The 26,780-nt window shown below is 38.4% G+C and overlaps 1 protein-coding gene across 11 annotated transcripts in view; it reads right to left on the bottom strand.

Moving 5' to 3' along the window:
- Positions 1-26,780, bottom strand: part of MYO1B (myosin IB) — a 178,165-nt gene that overhangs the window by 83,477 nt on the left and 67,908 nt on the right. For all 11 annotated transcript variants that reach the window (XM_063647753.1, XM_063647749.1, XM_063647756.1 and 8 more), the window contains exon 4: positions 9,294-9,388. In XM_063647753.1, the coding sequence (XP_063503823.1) occupies positions 9,294-9,388 (95 nt within the window). The remainder of the gene's footprint in view (positions 1-9,293; positions 9,389-26,780) is intronic.

Raw genomic sequence — 26,780 nt, 5'->3', positions numbered from 1 at the left:
GGCTGTCCTGAGCCATCACTTACAGACAAAGACTTTTATACTATTATATTTCATTTCACTCCTGGGGGCTACATTGCCCTCTACCCTCCAGTCCAAGGTATAGCTCTTCTCTGCTCACTTCAGGATATTTCTAGGCTCTCTGCCTTTCAATTCAGGTGAGGCTGCCCTCCTAGCAGGTTCCTAACATCCGGTGCTATCTAGTCTCCAGCCCTGGGGCAGCTCTCTTCAATCACCCAGGCATCCAACTCTGTAGTCTGGCCTTGGAAGCAATCCCCTCCAGGCCTGCTTTCTCATGTTTCTGCTTTCTCAGTGGCATTCTTTGTTCCCCATCCCCACCTGAACTCTCGCATATATTATGTATATGCTTCTTTCTTGACATAAATTTCTGGCCTATCTATCCATTATAATGCTAGGGACTGAAAACATTTAGCAGCAAAATAACTGTCTTAGACAGTGGCAAATATACAAACATACTAATGCACACACACAAATACACACTCACACATTTTAGATGAAAAGGTAAGTTTTCTTTTAGGTAAACTGACAAAAAATATATAAAGTTTAGGTCAGGCTCTTTTGTTTATTCTGGTAATTATGGACCTTACTGTGGCCAAACCTCAAAACCTCAAAATTCAGATTCATGGCTACACTGAGTCCTCTGAAAACTTGTTCTGGTCCAGGATTAACTTAGAGGACAACTGCTTTAGCAGGGTGGTGGTGGGGGGAGAAATCAACCAAGAATGAGAATCTTTTGGTGGCTACTAGAATTGATTTGACCTCTCAGAGACCTTTTTAATGGCCAGAACAAGATGGGATCAAGTTCTCTCAGGGTCAAATGTGTTTGAAAATGGCACCAGGAGCAGATCTCCTGTAATTTGGGTCAGGCTTACATCACTTGGCTGTTAAAGTATATATAAACCCATAATATCTCCTGGCATATAAAGATGGATTCATTTAAACTGAAATTAAGAATCACTTTATTAACTTTAAAACCTATTTAAGCAATTCAAATAAAATTTTTAAATATAGTTTGAGAATAAAGTTCAAGCTGTTTTAATAATTTATTTCCAAGTTGTTAAAAATATATTCAGATTCTTAACTATTTTCAGGAATTCTACTACTGGGCTCATCTTAATAAGTCATTTTTGGAAGCTGGTATTAACAGTATTTTCTCCAAAAAAAAATCACACTATTTAAAAGAGACAACTCTTATAATTTTTTTTTCCTGACATAATACTTGACCTTTAACTCAAGTAGTTCATTACATAGGCACTACTTTAGAGAAATTAATAAACCAGTAAGCATGAATTACAAGGTCGAACATACTTTAAGGAACTGTTTTCATAATATTTCACCACGCTGGAAACTGGAAATAATAGTTACCTCATGAGACTTTGTGCTTCATTTCCTTTTGACCCTTTGGTGCTAAAGTTCAAATAAATTTGGATCTGTATTCAAATATTTATATACTTATACAAATCAAACCTTTACATAATAACCTCTATAATGAAAAACTGTATTTCTGAGGAGAATCAAAAATGGAGTATCATCCACCATATTTCAAAGTCTGGTTTTTGAATTATGTTGACTGTTAAATATAAGAATATTGTCATTTAAAATAGACAAAATGTAACAGCATTGTTTAGAATCAACTCTTGGTTCATCATTTTCTCTAACTCATAGATACTTTACATATGTAAACTTACGTACATATATATATGTTTGAATGTAACTTGAATCTTAAAATTCATCAACAGCTGGACTAACAAAATATATGAAGCCTCTGGGGTCAAAATCTCTTCTCATCAGAAAATGGCAGAACATTTAGGGTTAACACATATTCCTCACTAATGGACAAAGGGCCTGTTACAAAATACTTCTGGATCAGAATATCTAGATCAGAATTAATTTCTACAAACAATGGAAAGGAAGTACAGATGACAGTTTAAATGTGTGAGGATTTTAAAGTCCTGTAAGGGTAAGAATAACTAATTGAATTCTGTATTCTCTGACACCTTGCACTGTACTGTGAGTAAATATGTATTATCATGTAATTATCACACAACATAGAATTATATAAATGCATATATAATAATCTTTTTAATGAAAGAAAGCATTGTGAAGTAGCGGAAGGTGAATGAGAAAGGGAAAACAATTCAAGGAAAGACAATTGTGATGATGACAAAAGGATGGGAATCTCATGCCTAAGATACCTAAACCTATCTATGTTAACGGAGCAGGCTCCACATGGATTCAATCACTGCATTGGGGGAAAAAAGGCACGAGAACAGGCAAGGATTATTCTGCACTTTTTTCACAGAGCTTCTAATAAATTCATCCAGGAGTAACAGGTCTCTACGGATAAATTCATAGATATAGGCAATATCATGTATGTTGCATATTGATCTACAGGTCATATGGCATATAGAGATGGCCATACATTTATTCATACACATTTATTTATCTCCTTCTTTACCTCTCTATCTCTCTAGTTAAGACACCAAAGTTTTTCTAGGAATTAAGCTTTTGTAGGTCTGGTGGTTCGGAGCCCTAGACCAGAGTTTAGGGCTAAAGAGTGAATGCCTAAATCAATGAGGCCATGTTTGTGTGCAACAAAACAAGCACTCTACAGCTTGGAGAAACCACCTTTTAGCAGTCCGGAGTCTACTGTGCTGCAAAATAACCCAGCTCCCGCACATCCAAATGGATCTAACAGGCAGCAGTGAAGTGTTCCAGAGTACTAAACGCATGGGCCCTGCAATGAGAGACGCAGCCTTTGCTACAAGGGAAGTCACAACTGGTGATGTTTTTATTGTAATAAGCCTGTATGTCATCCTCTTCTGAAAGAGGGCCACAAAATCTCTGATAATTTATATAAAACACACGGATGGAGAGGGGTCTTTCTCACACAGAAGAAAAACAAAACAAAAGCTCACTACATTTTGGCCTTGACTTCACTTATCTATTCTCCTTCAGTGTGGGTATTTTCAACACTGTGAAATGCTCGCCAATGTTTAGGCTACAGTAAGTCAGTGGCATCTCTGTCACTGTCCAGTTGGAGAACCACTGCAGATATATAAGGTCATTTGGGGTTTAGAACCAAAGGTCTTAATGAGCAAGGCAGGCTTCATAACTCTTCTAGCAGATGGCTAAAGAGTTCCTAGAAACTGATGTAACTGTAAAATTAGAAACCAAATAATTATGTTTCCTAATGTTGGGATCATCTTCTCAGGCCCAGAGATTTACTCTGATGTCCTTGGAAAAATGTAGTTTTGATGGTTCCCTCATACTCTGCCTCCCTGCCCCCATCAGTGCTTGAAAGGTTCTCCACAAACCATCTGTATTCATGGGAGTGAGTTGTGAGTTCAATGCCTAAAAATACTTGGGCACTTTTATGAGGTCTGATGAATTTTTTATTTAGCACAGCAGTAATGAATTAAATAGCACCCCAAAGGACTCAAAAGAGTTCATGCCTCTCCCTAAGTGCCCATGTTATATAACTCCGCAGCTTAAGAGTGTCTCCAATGTTTAAGACCAATAACATCATCATCTGCCAAGGAGGGTTTACGACCCAGTTAAGTTAATTACTTCTTATAAAATAAGCCCTCTAATACTACATGGTGGTTCTATACAAACTATTAAGTAAAGACTTTTATTGAAAGGAGATATTATATGTCAAGCACACAGCACATTCCAGGCCTTCAATAAATGTTAATCATCTTCTTTCATTTATTTACTAAAACAAAATTTTCAATAAACACATGTACACAAAAACAATTTTAGTGCATAAGATGATATGACATTTCAAAATGGCCTGGCATCCCTCTTCTGCTCAAAACTGAGATGAAACCCCCACTCCAAATTCCTTGTACAACTATATACTGAAATTTCTATATTATCTTCCATCATTTTATTTTCCTGTAAGTAATCTCCATAAAACAGAGACTTTAAACAACACACATATTTTTGGCTTTACTCAATTTGATAGACTAAAGACAATTAAGACCATCATAAAATATTAAGCAGCTTTGTACCACTGTTTTAAAAAAGAAAGAAAATACAGTAAGTCAGCAAACCACTGTATGTCTACAGTGGACTGAGAGGTAGGAGAAGCTGTTGGGTTCTATAAGTGAAAAGGACTCAAGGGCTAGGTGCTACCAAGCATGTAGCTAAGTGGATATTCAAAAAGAACCACTCTGAGGAGCAGTATCCACCTCCCAGCTCCAGGCATCTTAGTGATAACAGACAGCTGAAGCACCCAAGATGATAGTTCATCACGGGGTCCAAGCAGCACAGTGGCTCAAAAACAACACAAATGCTTTGAGTGACTTCTAGGCAGCGTTACTGAAAGTATGGTCCAAGGACCAGCACGACTCAAAGTTGGTCAATCCACAGACTATTAACTGATCTACACATGAAAGTAGGCTTTTAAAAGTTTCTGTACTAATTTGGTTGTTTGTTTTGCCTGTTGAAACTAAAAGAAAAAATTAAGGTTTAAATGCTCTATTTTGTCTATTATTTCATTTTTCTAGTAACGATGAACATGAGATTTGGAACTGGTGCTTCACCGCAGATTTGAGAAGCAATGCTCTAGAGTCTCTGTTGGACTCTCCTCCAGCCTCCTCCCTGAAGCAGCACCTAATTCTATGTGCTGTAAACACAATGGCACTACCAGAGGAAAGGGTGACAAGCCCTGGGAAGTGCTGTCCATTTTCCAGCTTATGATAAAGGGCAACGGGATCCCCAGAAGGACTAAATCCAGGGAAGATGACAAGGAGAAGAGGATTTCAAGTGGTGATTTGGGCACTGAAACCAATAGAACAAATTGTCAAGCAGAAAAATATCAAGAGAAAACTATAAAAAAGAAGAATGAACTCCATTTTACTACTAGAGTTCTACCAGAGAAATAGGGTGGTATTTATTTTTTTTCCTAAGAAAAATGGATGCCAATCCTCTGAAACAGCACTAGCAACCTCCACTCAGTTTTTCAGTAAGGAAGATACATGAGCCCACCAGGAGATGGAATCTGGCTCCAGGAGGAAGTAGTAGTGTTAAGAACTCTCTGAGAAGGCGGATGTCACATACTGACATAGCTAATTAGTGGACGTGCTGTCTTCTCAGAACACATGTTCCAGAGGAGATGAAGAATTGGCCAAGACCCATCAAAACAATGACCGCAACCCACTTCTGATGACTCATTTAGGAACGAATTGATACAATTAGAATATCCTAAAAAAAATCATTAGTCACAAAGAAGGCTGACTAAAAAGCTAAAGAATGTAAGAATGAAAGAGGCTTGGGAATATTTTCTTTTCTTCTTCCAAGCGAAAATAAACATGAAGCAATATGAAGTGAATATGTGTGCTTGTAGATAGAGTCAAATAGGATGGGGGGGAGGGCTGGGCATGAGATACAGCATCAGTACAGATGCCTTCAGCAAGAACAGAGTTTCTAACTTGCCTTGCCACCATTTTCATTGGCCAACCTAGAGACAAACAAGAAGCTGTACTGCTTCTAAGAATTAAATTCTGTTTCACCTGAAAGAACTGGTTAGTGACACGGAAGGGGTAAAAACATTTTCTCAAGATGCCCATGTCCTGTAAAGTTTCCCACAGGTTAAGAGACACAGAGAGAGAGATTTGAACAAGCAAAGACTGGGGTCTGTAAAATGGAATTGGGGTAATCAAGAGAGAAAGGAGATAAACCCATTAGACATTGCTACAAATAATCTTCATGAGAGATAATGGTTGGTGGCTTGTGAGTCTCCATGTGGACAAAAAGAAAAGGAAGAGAGAGCCTGGTATGAGATATATTCTAGAGCCAGAACTGACAAAATTAGGAAAGGGATTTGATATGGGAAATATAGGAAAGGAAGAAATCAAGGATAACAAACATTTCTAGTGTGATAACTAGGTTGACTAGTGGTCTCATTTACTGAGATCAGAAAGGTTGGTTATAAGAGGGTAAAGAGAGAAATCAAGAGTTCCATTTTGTACATGCTTAGTCTGAGATGCATGTTAGACCCCAAGTGGAGATGTCAGACAGGCAGTAAATACATAGCTGGGAGATCAGCCAAGAGGTATTTTAACTAGAAGTATACATGTAGAACACATTAACATTATTGGAAAACAGCTGAGACTGCCTAAGGAAAAAAACAGAGAAAGATAAAGATACCCAGAACTAAGCAAATCAACTACTTTTTAGTAAGATAGACTTATATTTTAAATGAGACCTGGCAATTTTCATACGGATCAGTCTTTGGCCCACTCCTATTCAGTGTTTTTGTCAATTACTTAAATAAAGACAGGAGGCTGGCTCCTTGGATTAGTACATGATGTTCATTCAATTATTCAAATATGTACTGACTGCCTACTGTATGGCAGGCATTAAATTAGGTAATAGAAACACAATACAAAATCCCCCGCTTAAGAAGACATGGGAGGCTAGTTGGAGGAGACTTAACAACATGGGCAAAGTAGTGTGGCACTCGGAAAGAATCATGTTCAAGAACTACTCTGTACTGTGTTCAAGGTACAAGAGATGCAGCTTAGTACAGTGGATAAAAGCAGGGACTCTGTAACTACACTACCTGCATTCAAAATCCCAGCTCTGCCACTTATTCACTGTATAAGTTTTGGCAAATTGCTTAACGTTTCTGTGTTCCTATTTTCCCATCATAAAAACTGAAATAACAAAAATACTTATTTCATACATGTAAATAAGCACATCGCCCAGCACGTGATAAGTGCTGAACGTGGGTTAGCTAGTATCATTATTACCCAGCAAAATGACAACAATCCTAAGGGAAGGGAAAGAATCAGGATTTGTCAGCTTCTCAAGACATTATAACAATGGATTAAAACTAATAAAAATAAATACAATATTCTGCATGTAAGTTTAAAATAATTTTGTTCATCAATAGTAGATTGAACAGATCTGACCTAATGGAAGTTACTGTGAAAAAAAGAAATCCTATAATATCTTACTTGGTTTAAAGACCAGTATGAGTCAATACATGCTTTATATTAATAGAAGCCCAGAGTCCACATTAAGAGGGATAATAGGCCAGGCACGGTGGCTCATGCCTGTAATCCCAGCACTTTGGGAGGCCAAGATGGGTGGATCACCAGAGGTCAGGAGCTCAAGACCAGCCTGGCCAGCATCCTGTCTCTACTAAAAATACAAAAATTAGTCAGGTGTGGTGGTGGGCACCTGTAATCCCAGCTACTTGGGAGGCTGAGGCAGGAGAATCACTTGAACCCAGGAGGTAGAGGTTGCAGTGAGCCAAGATCGCACCACTGCACTCCAGCCAGGGCTACAAGAGCGAGACTGTCTCAAAAAGAAAAAGAAGGATAAGAGTTCCACCACAACCAGGACCAAACCTCAAGTATTCTGTTTATTTTTTGGTATGCAATTTCATGAAGCATATTGACAAATTAGGATGTTTCCAGAACAACAGGACCAAGACAATGAGAGATTTGTAAGATCCAGTTCTTGTAACATGCTCTCATAAGCACCATGTGATTTTCCTTCACTCCACTTAAGTTTTGCATGTAATTTGTATGTATAGGTATGTACATATATGTCTATGTAAAGAGCTATTGTTTTCTCCCCTACTAAACTAAATGTGATAAGGGCAAGGACAGTGTCTATGTCCCTAGTATAGTACCTTTCACTAAGTTGGTACTCAATAATTTTTTTTTCATGATGAATGAATTAAATCAATGTGTATAAAATGAGAAAATTTGAAGAAAAGGGATTTTTAGCCCTAGGAAGATAAAATGTTGACTTCAAATAACTGAGTGATTGTCCTGTAGAGGAGAAGGAAGACTAATATGGTAAAGTTCCAGATAGCGGACTGAAGACAACAAATAGGTAGAGGCAGAATTGAACTCTAGGTAAGGAAGAACTTTTGTTAGCTGAACCTGTACAACAAATCCAGGGGGGCGCCATTCTAAGTGGTGAGACTTCATCACTTCAAAAGGAGTTTGGCTGTCCCATGTGGAGGAGCCTATACCAGGTGGTTTATAACTAAAATCCCTTCAAAAATATGACACCATGTTTTCTGTTATCTAAGGCTCTTACATGCCAGTCCTTTTCCCTTCAGTTTTGACCACCTAGAGCCTAGAACCTGCCTGGCCCTGCAAAACAATGGTGCTCGGTGTCTCCAAAGGGCTCAAGAAAGGGGGCTGGACACATTCATCTAACCACTCTTTCTTCAGCTGCATGGGGTGCAGGGAGGAGTTACTCCTAAGGCAAGTGGAGTAAAGAGTAGGTGTAGAAGGAAAACCATTTCGATGTAGACAGTGAGCTTTTCAAGGCACAAATCTTTCTAAGAGCTTGTGAATAAAATGGATTCAGTCAGTTGACTCAACACCTATGGCAGATTTTCTTCTCTTGATCAATGGGAACTCAAAATATGTAAATGTGACAACTAAACAGCCATGTAGAATAGAAACATTTAAAATTCCACCTTTGAATACTAAAAGAATTGACCAATTATCAGATTCTTAGCTATAAAACAAAAGCATTTTACAGATGAAACTTTACGAAAATACCATCTCTCTCACCATCTTCCTCCTTCACAGACTCATCAGTTCCATCAAAAAAACCCACTGACAACAGCAGCTTTAAACTTTCTAAGGTCGAATTCAGAGAATGTGGCTCTTCTGAATCTTTTCCAGGTAGCTGGGCACCATCTGTAAAGTCATTTTCTCACTCAAGACCACCAATCATATGAATTGCATTTATTAAAAGCACAAGGGGAAAAAAGCGTAACCCTTCCATTTGGAGGGTTGTTTTATGCGAAGCTTGCCAGGTCTAAAAAATACATATAAAAATCTCAATTCTTCAGGCTTCAGAGGAAAACTCTTGAGTAAAATGTTAGCATTTTTCTGGTACCTTCCCTCACGTTTTAGCAAAGGTAGAGTGTGTTTGTACCCTCTTAAAACCTAAATAAATTGGCATTCTTGGGGAAGCAGTTTGAATCTGTAAGAGCACACAGGTTTAATGTCTTGGGAGAAAAGTAAAAAGATCTCGCACCATCCAGAGACTATGCTAAAAAGGTCTAGAATCCAGCACTAGACTTCATATTGGTTGGAATCCCCTTGGACAGGCACCTTGTTTCTCTGGGGAGTCCAGAGAACATTCTGTGTTCCTAACCAGTATCCTCCTGCAGAAGCACCCTCACAGTGGCCCTGCGACAGATCTTGCTAAGGAGGCCACACTGGTCCTCTTTGCTGTCATTCTGTGCAGCATTTACCTTCTGCAGAGTTGCTTGGTAGGAGCCTTACCTGTTTTTCCTGCTCCGCTTTCCCCAGTAATGAGAATACATTGGTCCTTATCTTGATCTCGTAGGGATCTGTATGCTTCATCCGAAAGGGCAAAGCTGCAGGGGATAATGGAAAAAAATTCCTTAGAATTCAGATCATTATTATGTGTTTATCAGATGGAACTACAAGCTCCTTAAAGGGCCACTGTGATATGCTTTTGGAAAGCAAGCTATCACTTTTTATTTCCTCTGAATTCTTAAAATCCATAAATAAATAAACCCATCCTTTGTGGCACATGTTACCTTCTTCCATGTATTCTCTATTAACCAAAATAGTACTGTTATATTGTATTCTAATGATATGCTTTATTTTTTATATAAATAATATTTACTATTTATATAAATAATTTATATAAATTTATTTAATACATTTATATAAAATTTATATAAAAATTTAAATAAATATATAAAATAAATATAAATTTTATATAAAATTTAATAAACTTATATAAAATTATTTATATAAATAAATAATTTATTTATTTATAAACCCAGCAAGCTACATTTACGGGTTGTTAAACTAAAATCCAGGTAACTCAGACAAACAAGGAGAAAATGTTATACCTCATATCTAAAATTGGATAATGTTGAGATTTTTCAGGACGATACACTGAAGTTTCAATATGAGGGAAAAAAATCTTTTCAAACATTAGAAAAATACTATCAAATACCAAACAGCTGATGTTACTACAATAAGTTAAATACAGAACTACTGCCTTTACAAACAAATGACTGCAACTCTAAGATCCATCAGAGGCAAAATTGGGTTTGCCAGGGTTTTTGTCCGGCCCAAGCCTCCCAAAATTCTAACCCTGCCTTAGGATGACAAAGGGCCTCTGTCAAGTAAGGCCAGAGCAGTGCTCCTGTTGCTCTTCCCCATTTCAAAATTTACTAAAGTAAATTTTGCCCCTTCTAGCTAATTGAAAAAATGATTCTGACAATAAGACAATGTATTTAAAATAGGTAAAGTCCTCACTTCATTTATTAACAAGTATTTGTTGAGAGTCTACTATGAGTCAAGAACAAGCTGGAAGTGTAGAGACAATTAATGCTTGACCCCTTCTTTCAGGAGTTCTCCATCAAAAGGAGGAGAGAGAGACAAAGAGAAAATGGAGCCAACACATTAAGCCCAATGATAAAGGTATGTGCAAAACATGGCAGAACAAGACAGAAACCTCAAAGGGGTGGAGATTGGACTCAGAGAAACTCAAGAGGTGAAAAACTCAGTCCTAAAGAATGAATGAGCAAGACAAATGTCTTTTAGGCAAAAATAAAGGCCAAAACATCATGGAGATGGGGTGAAGGATTATGGGCAGTTCCATGTAGCTGGAAGGCAAAGCAAAGCATAATGAAGAGAGAATAAGAGATGAGCTGGGGAGAGAGATAGGCAGGTTCCAAATGAAAAACAAACAAGCTGATAGGAAGCTTCAGTGCAGGATGATAAACAGCGAGTAGCAAAGTCAGACAGTAATTAGAATTAATAATATCCACATTTACCATGTACCAGAACTGCCTCCAAGCTCTTTACGTTTAGTCATTTTAAATCTCACAACAAGACCAGCACAAAGCAAAGGCATAACTTGCTGAGGTCCACTGCCAGTGAGACACAGCAGGGCCAGAGCTAACCCCTGCGACTGACCACTGGGATACAGCACCTCTGCATTTTGCATAGACCACAGGGTGACAAGGGTGCAGAGAGCAACCAGTCTGCAGCCAGGAGACTGGTGAAGGACTGGGATACAGGAAGAGTGTACATTTGGCCAACCAGATCACAGAGAGCTGTTCACACCAGTCAAGGACTTTGGCTTTTCTTCCAAAGGCATATGGAACCATAAATAATGACAATTTACTGAACACCTTCGATGTGCCAGGAGCCCAGTAAAGTGTCCTAGGATACACAATTGGACTTAATCTTCAACACAGATCTGCAAATTAAATGCTAGCCTCCTTAAAGAAACATGGTCTTAAGAGATGACATGAGAAGCCTGTGATCCCATTCTCAGAAGAATCATAACTTGAACCCAGAAATACTGTGAAACACATTTTTCCCTCTCTCATCATGTTCTCTTACAATTATTTGCCAGCATATCTTACCTTCCAGCTGAACTACTGTGAGATCCTCAAGGATAGCCACCCCTAGTCTTATTTTGTAACCCTCATATCAGTGAGTCTGCAGCCTTGCATATAATAAGTACTGTATACTCTAAGTGCATTTGTTGAATGAATATATGAATAAAAGAAAACGACAGACAGAAAAAAAGTAATAAAAAGATCTTGACACCAGGGTCTTTTTTGAATAACAGCTTGTTCTAGCTTGTTCCTTTGAACAATGTGCACTGATCTCTGTCTCTCAAAGCCCTTTCAACCATTCTCTACACAACCAAAGCCTTGCTCAAGCTTCACAGCTGCTTGTGGCCTTAGCCTTCTCTCACATTCTCTGATTCCCCAGTCTGTGCACCATTGCATAATGGGGATAGTGGAAAACAATGAATACAGAGGCAGAAAACATCTCAGATGCAATTCCCTGGGCCCTATAGATGTATCTCAACACCTACTTGACTTCGAGCAAGTCATTTCCATGGCTGAACTACAGTGTCTTCATCTCCAACATGGAGAATGTAGCCACATACTTTAGAAGATCAAATAAAAGTGCATACAAGCACTTTGAAAGTTATAAAGCCCTGAATAAATGTCAGAAAATCTTTGCGTGTTATAATTAGTTACGTACACAGCTTCTTATTCCCTACCAGAGTACAAACTCCTCTAGGGCAGAGCCTTTCTAATTAATCTTTATGCCACGTTTATGCCACAGAGACATAAACATGAAATGTAACCGATACCAAGTCATAAATGAAGGGATGGATGAATAAGTGGATGCTCTCGAAGCAGTGGCAAAGTCCCTACTGGAGTGAGCTCCATGAAGAATAATAAACAATGGGAAATTCATTTCTTCTATGACCTTCATGCAGGGAAGGAAAGCATTGCTTAGATTTTTTTATGAGCCTTCCTCCCCTTTTGCTCCTCCAATGTTCAGATAATATTTCGAGATGCCATTTTCATTATCATCATTGGCAAGAAATGCAGGAAAACACATTACAGCAAATACAAAAGAAGTTTTCCAATATATAATACATACTCACTGATTCTTCAAATATTGTTGAATACAGATCTTTTCCCCATGCTCCTAGGGCTACAACTTTGCATTATATTTACCACTGGTTCCAAAATAATGCAAAATTACTTCAAAAATGAGTAACACATATGGCGCGCGCGCGCACACACACACACACACACACACACACACACACACACACACACACACACACACACACACACACACACACACACACACACACACACACACACACACACACACACATATATACAAACACAAGGCTTTGGAAGATCACCAAATCACCCTGTTGTGAGTTCTTTTTAAGTCAAAGAACCTAAGTTGAATACTTATTTTCTTCTTCTCTATCCAGGCTGAAATACTTAACTGCTGTCCTCAAAGACAGGGTCTCATTCATCTAACAGAGAGTATAATTTTAATAGAAGACAAAGGCTAAAAGGGATTTATTCTTTCAGGATTCTAGAGAGCCACTGAGTTCAAAGTGACGTGAACATTTACCAATTAAAGTACTTAAGCACTGGAAAAACTGGCTTGTAACTACTGGCATACCCATCTCAAGGACAGTATAAATGTGATCAGACTTATTTCTTATAAACACAGATCTTCAATTTCTTTTTTTTTAAAAAAAAGGCGGGGGGGGGGGGGCAAAAGGGAGGGCCCCAAAGAACATGAATCCCCCTCCCAATCTTGTTCCTCTCCCTTTCTGGCAATATAAGCACGTACCCATCATCAGCTCCAACATTTATAACTATAAACTGAAACCACATGCCAGTCTTCCAAGCCACTCTGTAATTAAGGAACCTAAATAAATCTTTAGAGAAGTCTTTAGTTAAAAACAGTTGTGACCCATATGCTTCACATTATTTTGTGACCGTGTCAGCATTGTTATTTACCACACAGAGAAATGAATGGTTAATTATAATATAATGACGATAGCGTAAGGGAGTAAACACGGTTTTAGTCCTACCACATTAAGGGCATGGTTTTATCCTCTTCTTCTGTCCTCTAGTTGAGCTCTAAGAATAGGGTCAGCCTGATGTTTAAATGCCATCTCCGCTTCATTTCCAGATCAGCTACATGGCTGTTCTGTGAGAGCCAAACTTTCCCCAGCACTAAGTATGTTTCCAAACAGCTGTATCTATCACTTTTAGGTTTTAGAGGTTTGGTTTGGGGCTCATCTGTTATTTTCTGTCAGGGTGGAAGGCTGAGTTGCATGTTCACAATTGTCTAGCTGGTATTTATGTTCCTCTCCCATCTTATTTCTGTTCAGAGTGTTCATCAGAGTGGTTCTGCTTTTGTGGCCATCAGACGCAATGGCAGGGCTTCTTTTCCCAAAACTCCATGTTCTCCACCCTGCCATTTCCTTCCTAGGTTTGTTTCACCTCAAGTGCAAAGCAGAAAAGATGTCTGTGACACCCAAATACATCCAAAGCTTATGCTCTTTCAAACATGGCCCCATGTTTCAGCCTCTCCGGCTCTTCCCTATAGAGTTGCTTGAGAAATCATTCTCCAAAGCCAATTTAATGCATTCTGAGAGCTGGTAGTTGGACCTCTCCATTAGCCAAAGTGTTTAACAGAACTAAATTTGTCACAGGAAACTTACCTGAACTTAGATAACTGTTTCTATCTTCTTATTTCAAGTCATTTTCTTCAAAAGCTCTCAAAATGGTATTCCTTTTCATTTAATCTTGAGCCCTAGAGTACTTTCAAATAACACCAGGAAATTCTCCTTTTGAATTCAACCCTCTCAAAATAGCTCAGTCTCAAAATTCCCACCTACAATTGGGATATACAAGTCTCAACTATTTCTTTTCCTTACTAGCTCTGGTTTAGTGCTAAAACTGGGTGTTTCTAAACTAACCCCCAAAAAAGTGTTTTTTAAAAATGCTTAACCTCCATGAAGCACATACTTCCCCAATTCTAACTTCACACTAAGCCCAGTCAGGATTTAGGTGCCATAAGGACATGGAAGAGAAGGAAAAGGAGAAAGGGAATTATGTATGCTGTGTTTTGCATGGAAACCCTGAGTTTTCTTAAGGAGAGGCACTACGTTGGCCTTCCTTATATCTTTATATCTATAATTGTCTCATATTCTTCATTCAGAAACATCTGCCCAATTGGAAAATATCCCCAAGTTGATATTTTGATATCATTGTCAAGTTAGTGTTATGCCCTTCCACCAGACATTCATCTTATCACATCTTAAGGTAAAACTTTAGGGAAAATAAGTCTTTATAGTTATTTGAACCTTTATCCTGGAAAGCTTCACTGCAGTCTTGTCCTATGCCAGTATAAGCATGGTAATTTAATTTATGTACACATTACAGTTACCCCTGCTAGCCACAACACTGGTAAACATTCCTAAATAGTTCCAAGCTTCAGGGCAAGAAAAGGTAGAAAATAAATTCAAAATAAATGACAATGGGCAAAGTGTGCACTATGCAGTAAAAAGAAAACAATGTGAAAACAAACATAACAGATGGGACTGGGGGGAGATGGATGGTAAATATACCTAAATGGTTGGAAGGTTTCTACATTTCACATAAAGTGGGACAATGTTAACTCTATATGGATTCTAAAAAGTGAAGGTATATTATAATCCCTAGAACAACCCATGAAGAACTACAGCCAAAATAACTAAAAAGTAAATGGAATTATACGAATAAAAAATTCAAATAATCCAAAAGAAGCCAAGCATAGGGGAACGAAAAACAAAGAAAAAAAAGAGGGAAGAAACAGAAATAAATAATTAAATGACAAATTAAATCCAACCATGTCAAAAATTACATTAAATGTCAGTGGACAAAATACTCCAATTAAAAGGCAGAGAATGTAAGAATGAATATAAAAACAAGACTCAACTATATGTGCCTACAGGAATGACATTTAAAATATAAAATCATATGTTGAAAGGAAATAAAATAGAAAAAGACATACCATACAACAACAACTTATTTTTTTTAAGGCATTGCACTTTTATTTTTATACATCTAATCTCAAAGAAGTCCCTAGTTGCCATCCCAATATAACAAAGATGCTATGCCATAGCATGACAGATGGCAGAATGCAGGTGAAAATTATCTTAGAAAATGAGCTACAATCATTTTTTCTAAGACTGTTTTATCAACATGTAATTTTCTAATTTCATTTACATTCTTATATCCTAAACATAAGTGGCCGTGTTGCTTTCCTTTGGCTACATAACCGGAAAAGGATTGTTTTTACTAGCTACAAAACAAAAATAATATCATCAAGATAAATCATTTGAAGATGACATCTGTTTTAGAATGACAATAGTAAAGCATCAAATAAAGCTCGAAAGTCAGGCTTTAAAATAAGATATGATGAATATGCATTTTAGTTTCTTCTTCCTTTAGAATCATACTTGTTTTCAAAACACAGATCTCACAATATTTTTGTGAAATTTCATAGATTACTTAGGTCAGCCTCAACATATACCACGTTTCACATTTTTTTAAATGGGTCACTCAAAAATATACTTTAATCTTGGCAGTCAAACGTAACCACTAAGGAGGAAAATCATACTATCTGAATGTTACGTGTATATAAAATGGTTCACATGTGTTACGATGTTTTAAAAACTAGAAATCCCTGTGTAAGACACCTTCAAAACAGAGCAACTCCATCTTGAATAGAGACTGGGTAAAACAAAGCTGGGACCTATTGGGCTGCATTCCCAAGAGGTTAGGCATTCTTAGTCACAGGATGAGATAAGAGGTCGGCACAAGATACAAGTGATAAAGACCCTGCTGATAAAATAGTATGTGGTTAAAAAAAAGCTGGCCAAAACTCACCAAAACCAAGATGGCAATGAAAGAGACCTCTGGTCCTCCTCACTGCTCATTACACACTAATTATAATGCATTAGCATGCTACAAGATACTCCCACCAGCACCATGACAATCTACAAATGCTATGGCAACATCTGGAAGTTACCCTACATGGTCTAAAAGGGGGAGGAACCCTCAGTTCCAGGACTTGCCCACCCCTTTCCCGGAAAACTCAAGAATAATCCACCCCTTGTTTAGCATATGATCAAGAAATAACCACAAAAAATGCCAACCAGCAGCCCCTGGGGCTTCTCTATCTATAGAGTAGCCATTCTTTTGTTCCTCTGATTCTCTAATAAACTTGTTTGTCACTTTACTCTGTGGTCTCACCCTGAATTATTTCTTGCACAAGATCCAAGAACCCTCTCTCTTGGGGTCTGGATTGGGACCCCTTTCCCATAACACCTGCATAATTGGACAAGAAACTCTTCTACTTCAGCATTAGAATTAATAAGCAAAGCTCATTATTTCAGGAGTTCACATACTAGTTACAGAAAATAATCTAAAACACAAGGGGTAGTTTTCTTTCAAGATTTTAGAACTTTTATTTGTAATCCTTGTGACAAAGAAGCTTAGGGACACCCCAAAATTTTTTCTAGCCTGGAGGCCTGACCATTATCAAATCATAATGGAGCACCTTTCCTCCTACTGGACTGGTAAGAATGTGAACTGGGCCAAAGAGTGACTCTTTTTCAAAGGTGGATTGCAAAAGCCAGGTATTGGAGACACACATTAGGAAGTAGATAAGGGATTTAGAGAGACTAAATTATCCCAGGAAGGAAAAGGACTGAACTTAAGATATAAAAGCAGAGAGAAGGAAACATCTGTCTTGAGGGCCTGGAAGCCGCTCTTTGGAATTTAGTAGCAATCCCTTGTGCTGCTGAGGACTTCCTTCTGAAACGTGCTTCAAAGAAAACAGTACCTAGAAATGCCCTAGGCATGAAACCACCACAGCGGGGAAAGTTCCCCACAGCAGAGCATCCTGTGGCAGCTTGGCAAGAGGTCAAAAGCAAAAAGGCTAATTCTACTTCTTTATCTGCCCTTGCTACTGCAGGCTGTTATCTCACAAATTAATGAAGCATGAATGGCTTCCACTGCCTTGATTTAATCCCTTAATAACTAAAATGGAAGAGTATGTGGAAGCAGGGGTAAGGTCATCCAGAAGAGCAGGGCTCCCAAAGGATTTCATGGATACTCATGAGATAAGAGGCATTGTACTCACTGTGAGGGCTCTGAGGATGATGATTAAGAGAATCTGTCGTCTAGAAGCTTAAAATCTAACAAGAAAGACATCTAAGTTCCCCCATAAAAAGGGGGTAGGAGAAGGTAACAAACATATCTGTAAACTCCTAAAGATATTCAGAAAAGGAAAAGATGACTTTTACTGAGAGAAGCATGTCATGGAAAGCTGCAAAATCTGAACCCCAATGCATATGCAAGGAAAGAGGCTGGGAGGAAGCAGACAGCAGGGAGGAAATTATGCTATTTCCCCAGTCCAGAAATTAACCAAACACATCGATTTGGGGAAAAGAATAAATATGCAATTGGGGCTCTTAATTCAAATTCAATAAGCTCTTAAAGCATTTTTACTCTTTTAACAAAAGAATTCTAACAATCACCTTTTAATACCCAACTCTTTTTAAAAGAATTGCACAGCTATGGTCTACAAGAATAGCCTTTCTGGCTCACTTTAAACAACTTCCCAACACAAATGTTTCCAAACTTTTTGGCAAAAATGGCTTATTTCAATTAATTTCATGATCGATTTTTATGACTTTGTTTCAGGCAACTAAATCATGGAAACACCTATCCCAAGAGAAGTTACTCTACAGACCTTGCTAATCACCTTTACAACTTAATGCTAAATTTAATGTTGCGCTTATTAAAAGGAATGGTTTCTGCTGATTTTTTACAGACAGATGTTCCCTACTGATTTAAAGCCTTAAAAAGCAGCACCTCATATGCCACTTTTTCTTTGTCTAACTTAGAAACACATTCTGATCTAAAGTACGTCATATCCGTATCCCAAACAGTTAGACTGCTTGGTTAAGTGAAGCTTTCATATTTACAAGAGTCAAATGTAAAACACTCTCCTCTAACTCTGACAGCCCCAGTGCCCTATCTGCCCTAGAAAGCACTGTGCTGGGGACCTGAATAGCACCATATACTGTGGAAGTGCAGAGAGATCTGGCTCAGGTTATCACAGAAGGCAATAGGTAGAGATGCCATTTGAACTGGAACGCCAAGTACATACTGTCTGATTTTTTTTTTAATGCATAAAGGAGAGAAAATGGGCAGTAGTAAAAGGCTATCAACTTCTTCAAGCTTTGGTTTGTGCTTCAAGCCTCACAGGGCTGTGCAGAGGATGTCTATAAAGTACTCTGGGTCTGAAATGCAGCAGGTGCTCAATAAAAGACTAAAAGGTATGTGGGGGCTGAATCTGTGGGTGTGCCTTACAGAATCAAGGTCATCAATCTATTCATGTTTAGGAAAACCAAATCTGTAGCCATTTCATGGAGTGGCTGCAAAATTCAATTAAATCTACCAATATTAATGAGATGCCTGAATATAGATAGATACTTGCACATACATACACACAGACCACTGTATACATACCATGAAATGTCTGAGCTTGCATATATTATCGTACAGAAAGAAAAGTGAATTGGCAAAATAATAAAAATAAGAATAATAAGAGTCTTCCTTGTTAATAGCTAAATTCATATCATGATACTGTAAAGAAGGAAGCATTCTGGGAATAATTTTAAGATAATTCAGTACTCCTTAATTCAATAAACATTTTAGGTGTCAGGAGAGCGTCAGGCAGAGGCATACAAAGGATACTGTCCCTATCCTCAGGAGCTCAGTTTAGAGAAATCATGTACTATCTAACTAGAAAATAATTTAGTGATGTGAGGACAAGTCATCTGGTCCATGTTGCCTGTTGAAAACAACAACAACAAAACCTTCCCCCAAAGCATGAGAGGAATACTAAGACCAGAAAAAAGTTTTGGTGATTAAAATTTTGCTTTTCTTCTTTCATCCAGCCACCCAATACCTTCCAAAGCCACCCTTTCCTTACCATCACCAGCTTGCCATTGTCTTAGAGGAGTTTCTCATTTTTGGCCTTTATGAACCTCTTAATGGGGATTTCTATATCTAAGCAAGACATTTTTACAAGCCATCTTGATACAATGCTGTCAAAAAATGTCGTTTTTTTATTACCATGACTCCTTCTCCATTCCTAATCTTGTCCCCCTTGCAGCCAGATTTAACTTCATACGTTTAAACATTTCTGTAAGAAATTTGTTAGAACTCAAAGCAAAATTCTATCAGTTCTGTCCCCCAAAACTATGGTTCAAAGATGTACTCTGATTGTAAGTATAATGCATTTATTTTGCTTAGGCACCAGAGAGATGTCTTAGCAGCAGTTCCAAGGATTTTGGGGGCAGTCTTGACTGACATGATCCTAATGTGGTCCGCAGACTCAACATCCCGCCATACCCAGGGTTTATGATGTACCTATTCAAACAAGGTTTGTAAATTTGCAACAGAGATAAAATGTGGAAACCCTTCCTCTAGACTTTCAAATAGAAAACAAGTAAGTTCCATCATGACTTAGCCAAATCCATGTCTTAATTTTAAAAAGAAAATCAGTGACTCAAAAGGACATCAGAGGACGATGATTCAGACCATGGAGAGAGAAGCCCCCTCAGAGACTGAGCAGGCTCCAGGCCTAGAGTGACTGACAGCTTTCTCTGAGAGGACTGTGTATGGTCAACATAGTAGGGCTTATGTGAGTGTATCTTCCAGATGGTTTCCACTCCCATTCCCTCCCTTACCCAAGTCCTGGTTGCCACTCTAAGGAAAGGGTTTCAACAATAAGGAAACTCAAGATGCCAAGTCTGTTCTGCACATTATTTGAGACTGCTTATGTTTATGGTGTTTTCAGTGCTAAAATGTCTGCATAACAAAATGACTTCAAAGTGGTCACATAAGAATGGGTAAAGCAAAAATACCATATACCACTCGGCCTGCAGGCTCTCTTCCCTGCAGCCCTCCTCTTCCTTACTGGAGTTAGCCTAAAATGCAAAGAGGCCACTCCCTCCGTTATCAGTTTACAAGCTTGCTATGCTCTCCACCAATCCAGGCAGAGCCTGGTCCTGGACTTTAGGCAGGGAGTGACTAAACAGCCATGCTTTAAGCTTATGTGACTGCTAGAGGAAGATTTAACATTGGTACACAGAAAGTGCCCTGATACAAAGGGTTTCAAACAACTCTTGCATGCTTCCATCAGACAGACAGTGCTGCTTCAGAACACATCCAAATGCAGAGCACTCAAATACTGCTTCAAGTGTTTTAAGTCATGTCAATACATCTCAAAAGTGGCTACAAGAAAATGACTATGTTGAAATATCACACACAGATTACATATATATTTTTTGAGAGAAGCAAACACTTGGATCTGCAAGCAGGAAGTTGGTATTTATTACTACGTATCTGCAGGGGCTTAAAGTTACCTGATAAAAGACTAGAGACAATCCTCCCAGAACAGCTGGGTAGAAGCGAGAGACCTTGGATCAGAACAGAGACTGCTTCAGGGTAATCTGGAGACAGGCATCAGGTCCTTGGGAGCTCTACATAGTACATATATTTTTATTACAAAATATAAGCTTGATACAAGCTTGTATCTTCAATATGAAAGCTCAATTTCTATATATCCAGACTGATTTCTGGTTACCCAGAGAGGTCAAAACCACGCAAGATACACTCATACAGAATCAAACCCTAAAAGCTTGATTTCTCACTGATGTGCTACAGATTACAAAGCAAGCAAGGCCCTTCTCTAGGGCTGGCCCTGCTGGTTTTCCTGGCTCATTTCCCTGGAACTCCCTGCCTCTCAGCTTGCTCTAGGAGTCCCTTGCCTGTACACCTATAAAATCCTATTTCTACATCTATTACAGCTTTGTAATATCGTGTGTAATATGTTGTGTTTTAAGTTTGGGAGACTTTTTTGTTTACAGTTTCCCTTTTGAGAGTGGGAATTAAGACTCATCATCTAGTGCCTAGCACAGTGCAACACATGGTATATGCTCAGAAAAAAACTGGTGTAATTAATCCTAACATCACCTTTTCTCCTATTCATGCAAAAAAAGAAATAAAATTAATGTATGGCATTTTCAAAGTCTATGTTTGCTTGCCAACTATTTACAAATAACAAAGAGGAAATGAAATAAAATGTTATTTCAGTAGGCATATATAAGTGCACATTCATATGCTTACAAAGAGCTCTGTGGGCTTAAAATACTCGAAGAATTAAGTTAAAGAGGAGTGAGGCTCTATTTTACACCCTAGTTAAAATTTTTCATTTGGGTTATTTGGATTCAACAATTCTCTCTAATGCTGGTCTGTATAAATTCAATGTGAAGACATAGGCAGTCACCTAAAATCTCCTTTTAAAAGTCAAAGTGTGGGGTGGGGGGAGGGGGGAGGGATAGCATTAGGAGATATACCTAATGCTAAATGACGAGTTAATGGGTGGAGAACACCAACATGGCACATGTATACATATGTAACAAACCTGCACATTGTGCACATATACCCTAAAACTTAAAGTATAATAATAATAAAATTTTTTTAAAAAGTGTGATTACATTTGCACTAGTAACATTGCAGGCCCTTGCTAGTTCTTGAACTAAGGAGCAAAGGCAATTACAGTCATCTTCAGAGCTGGCTAATGAGAATATGCTGCTCCTATCCTTCCTGCCTTGCTTACAGTCTCCAGCTGATATGCCCTCTCGTCTCCAAAAACTGTTGGTCAGCTCTCTAGGACCCCCTTGAACAAGTATCACTTTTATCCTCATTTCCTTCTTGAGTTCTATAGCGGATGTATCCAGTACCTACAATCTGCCAACAACTGTGCCCAGCATTGGACAGGATGCAAAAATAAAAACGAGGCTGCACCTGCTCTCCAGATCCTCAAGTCCAAGACTCTCCCTCCATCATGGCTTGCTAAAGCTACCAACAGCTACCTATCACAGTCCCCTGCTGCCTCCGCACATCAAATACGTCCTCCTCCAAAGAAGGATTACTTTCAATGTTCCGAATTTATGTTGAGAACAGGTTTTCTGCACCAACAAAATCACCGAAACCTGCAGAGGTGCGGCACTCAAAATTTTCCTGGATGAATGAACCAATACATCTTCAAAGACTCCACACGTTAAATCTTCCTAACTTAAATTGCTAGGAGACTGCCTAGAAAAGCTACAGTGACAACCCTCTGCTCACCTGCATGCCATTCTTGCCACTGAAATCTGACATGCTGTCACATCCAATCAACTCAGTGACAAGTCCTAGGATGACGCCAGAGGACCCTCACTGGAGCTTTCTATATGCCAATGGTAGGCTTGCTGACAGAGAAGAAAATCTACAGAGATTTGAATGAAGGCACATGTCTCCAAAGATTTTAGTGCTAAACACCTGCTAAAGGAAGACATCCCTAAAATTTTTATAAATTGTCAAATAGGAAATGCCAATTTCTAAAACTATTCTAGACTAGTAGTTCTAGCTTTATTGCTTAAAGGTTAAAACACACACATACACACACACACACTCACTCACATATGACTGTTCTCTTCAAATATGTGTACTTCAAATACCTACTGACTGAGAAAACAGCAATCCCTACAATAACTCCCGAGGCCCAAAGACTGGGAATCATTATCATAAATCAGTTCCAGTCTGGAGAACTTTCTATTTGTCATATGACTTATGGCCCCTAATCTTTGTAGAAATCTCTGTAGAGATGAGGGGCCATCTATTCAAACAAGTCTAGGTTTGCTTCCTAAATTTTCATAAAATGAAGGCAGACCAATCTATTAATGAATTTTAAAATTAAGGATCTTTTATTGGCAGTGGAAATTGTGTACTCTAAGCCTTACCAGAAAATAAAACCTCCAATTATCTGAAGACCACCTTTAATTCAAAGCCCATTTATGAGAAAACAGAAAACAAATAAATGAACACAAAAAACTTTCACAGAACTACGAGGCACCTGAAGGAAATATGCAATCTATCTGTTCCTTGTACTCTTTAATTGAGTCAAACCATCAATAAGCTCAGCACTTGTACCTACGGTTCTCATCCCTGGATGTATACTAGGCACCTACAGAGCCGAAACCTTGTTCCCCCTCCCCAACCCTATAGATTCTAAGGGAATTCTGCACTGGTTCTAACAGACAGCCAAGGGTGACAGCCACTTACTTATACCTTTTATAGATTTGCTTTTCCTAAACTGTGCTTTGGTGTTATGTCCGCTGCTTCCTCTTAGTAACATGAGAAGCAGCTATCTAAAATGCATTACTAAGTTTTGGGAGGTGTTGTCATGATGACACCCTTCACATAGTCAGTCTCATAGGAGAAATCTCTTTGAAATCTAACTGGCAAGGAAAACTTTGCTTCTTTTGAGCAAATGCACTTTGATCTTATATGCAAAAATAATGTAACTGATCACATTTCCCTTTTTTGCTTTGACTACCAGGAAATGAAAAGTTCAAGTTCAGTAAGCTTAGAAGATGTCATGGTATTAACTTTCACTTGGGTCTCATCTATTTTCTATGTTTCCTTTGCTCTGAGTTTTAGAAAGCTATTTATTTTATTACATTGACTATAAAATACTAAGCTGCCTTTGGTCAGCTTACTATGCAGCTTACTATTTTGAATAGTAGGGAAGATAATTTTGAAAGTGGGGAATAGAACAATTAGTTCACACTGATCTTCTTCACACGTATCTGAACTATAAAAACTAAAAAAGGCAATTGGTATGACTAAAATATATGCATACAAGAAGAGCTTTGCTTTTAGGGAGGAGGGGAAGATGGATGGGAAGATGGATGGATGGATGGATGGATGGATGGATGGATGGATGGACAGTGGGAGGATAAGGGGTGGGGGTATGGATGAATCTGCCTCACAATATACAAACTACCCTTATAAGAAGAGCTAAAAATTTGCCCAGATAATTTTTGTTTATTCACTTACACCTGTAACATTTGCAACTCTTGCCAAATCTAGAAAAATCTTCAGTATGCAAACAGACACACACAGGTTCAGCAGAATAAAAAATCTACAATTTAAAAATATAGCACCACTGAGTCAAGAGAAGCTTTGAAAGCCTATTGCCCTGACTCATATTATGGAAATAGGAACTCTTAATGCATTACGCAATAATCTGAAACTTCCCCATCTCACCTGCGAAAACCCAATATTCTTCTCCTTTCTTAACAAAAATATTCTTCTGTAATCTTTTCTAAAATTTTCATATTTCTTCACCTTCTATCTTTGACTACAGTCATATGTGGAAAAAGAACTTAATTAAAGTTGTCCTTAAACACAACTTTAAGCTCTTGAATATAGGGGAAACTGACTTTTATTTATTCATCACCCATCTGGGAAGAGTTGAATCCAAAAACATTAACATTGCATTGGCTTAAGTTTCAAAGCTGGTTAGAACCATTTTACTGAAATTCCCAATGGATGAATATGTGAATGAATATAGAAGAGACCAACATCTAATTTTCTAATAATTCCAACAGACATATTGGTTCCAAGAAAATCAGTAATATGAGAATTGGAACAAAGATGGATCTACTCCAATAAATTACCAATGCACTAAAACATCTTCAAATAATCACCAATAATCACAATAATCACATATCAACTATTTCTGTAAGCAATAGCAACCAAATATAACACTACTAAAAAAGTCTTTATTCATAATAAATCAAAAAGCTACTAAAGTCTGTTGAACAATAGTGTGAAAGAAAAAAGGTAACAACAGAAACATGAAAAATGGATGAACAGTTTTACTTCTGTAGAAATGCATTCAAATAAAATTAAACTGGAAATGTGGAAATTCACCATGATTACAATTATTATTATTTTTTTAATTGAAAATATTTTAAGAGGTCTTTCATTCTAAATTATACTACTGAACTCATGTTTAAATTCACACAGTAGCTTGCTTTACACGATATCCACAAATTAAATTACCAAACAGCCAACAACGTTACTGAAATAATCCGAGCAGACAAGAGACCATGTGATATATTAACTAAATCCCATTCCATTCTCCCTTCCTGGGCAGAAGAGGAGACTGTATTTCCCAGCTTCCTTCGCAGTTAGGCTGGGCCCATGTGACTATGCACTGGCCAATGAAGAAGATCTTATCATGCTCTCTCTTCGCCTTTCACAGCAATCTTAAAAGCCATGTGGGCCGGGCACAGTGCATCACATGTGTAATCTCAGCACTTTAGGGGCTGAGGCAGGTGGATCACCTGAGGTCAGGAGTTCGAGACCAGCCTGACCAAAATGGTGAAACCCCATCACTACTAAAAATACAAAAAATTGCTGGGCGCAGTGGCTCACGCCTGTAATCCCAGCACTCTGGGAGGCCGAGGCGGGCGGATCACGAGGTCAGGAGATAGAGACTATCCTGGCTAACACGGTGAAACCCCGTCTCTACTAAAAATACAAAAAATTATCTGGGTGTGGTGGCGGGCGCCTGTAGTCCCAGCTACTCAGGAGGCTGAGGCAGGAGAATGGTGTGAACCCGGGAAGCGGAGCTTGCAGTGAGCCGAGATCGTGCCACTGCACTCCGGCCTGGGCGACAGAGCCTAGACTCCATCTCAAAAAAAAAAAAAAAAAAAAAATTAGCCAGGCGTGGTGGCGGACAACTGTAATCTCAGCTACTCAGGAGGCTGAGGCAGGAGAATTCCTGGAACCCGGGAGGCAGACGTTGCAGTGAGCCGAGGTCGCACCACTGCACTCCAGCCTGGGCAACAAGAGTGAAACCCCGTCTCAAAAAAAAAAAAAAAAAAAAAAAAAAAAGCCATGTGTTCCAGGTATTATAACTACAATATAGAAGCAGCTTGGATATCAGAGTAACCATTTTTAGGACAGCCTCTGAGAAAACCCAACGGACCCCCATCAAATTGTGTTTCATGAGAAACAAACCTTTGTTGTGTTATGCCTTGAGCTAGGAAGGCCTGCCACTCAAAAATAACCTACCTTATTCTGACTAATCATTCCTTATACCCCCTTACTAGGTCTCAAACACACTTAGACTATAAACTCAAGTTTCATTTCCAATAGGTGGGAATTTTGTCGGTAAGCAGCACAGAATAGCTGAAGGCTAAAAATAAATATTTCCTGAATACTTACTACGAACCTAATGCCGGGTCTCCAAAGTGAGGTGTGGGCATCCCAGGGCATGCCCAAGATGAGCCACCGGAGTACAAATATAAACATCAGAACTTCTATTTATATTTCTGTATTCATCACTTTTTAAAAATTCCCAGTCTTGTGTATGTTTTATAACACGCACAATACATTAGGATGGTGTTACCTGACAAGTTATCTATAAATAACCAAAAACAGGCAGATTTTAAGACCACTGATCTTGAAG

Source organism: Pongo pygmaeus, chromosome 11, assembly GCF_028885625.2.
Source record: "Pongo pygmaeus isolate AG05252 chromosome 11, NHGRI_mPonPyg2-v2.0_pri, whole genome shotgun sequence".
In the NCBI taxonomy this organism is placed as follows: Eukaryota; Metazoa; Chordata; class Mammalia; order Primates; family Hominidae; genus Pongo; species Pongo pygmaeus.
This window is presented reverse-complemented; position numbering and strand designations above follow the sequence as displayed.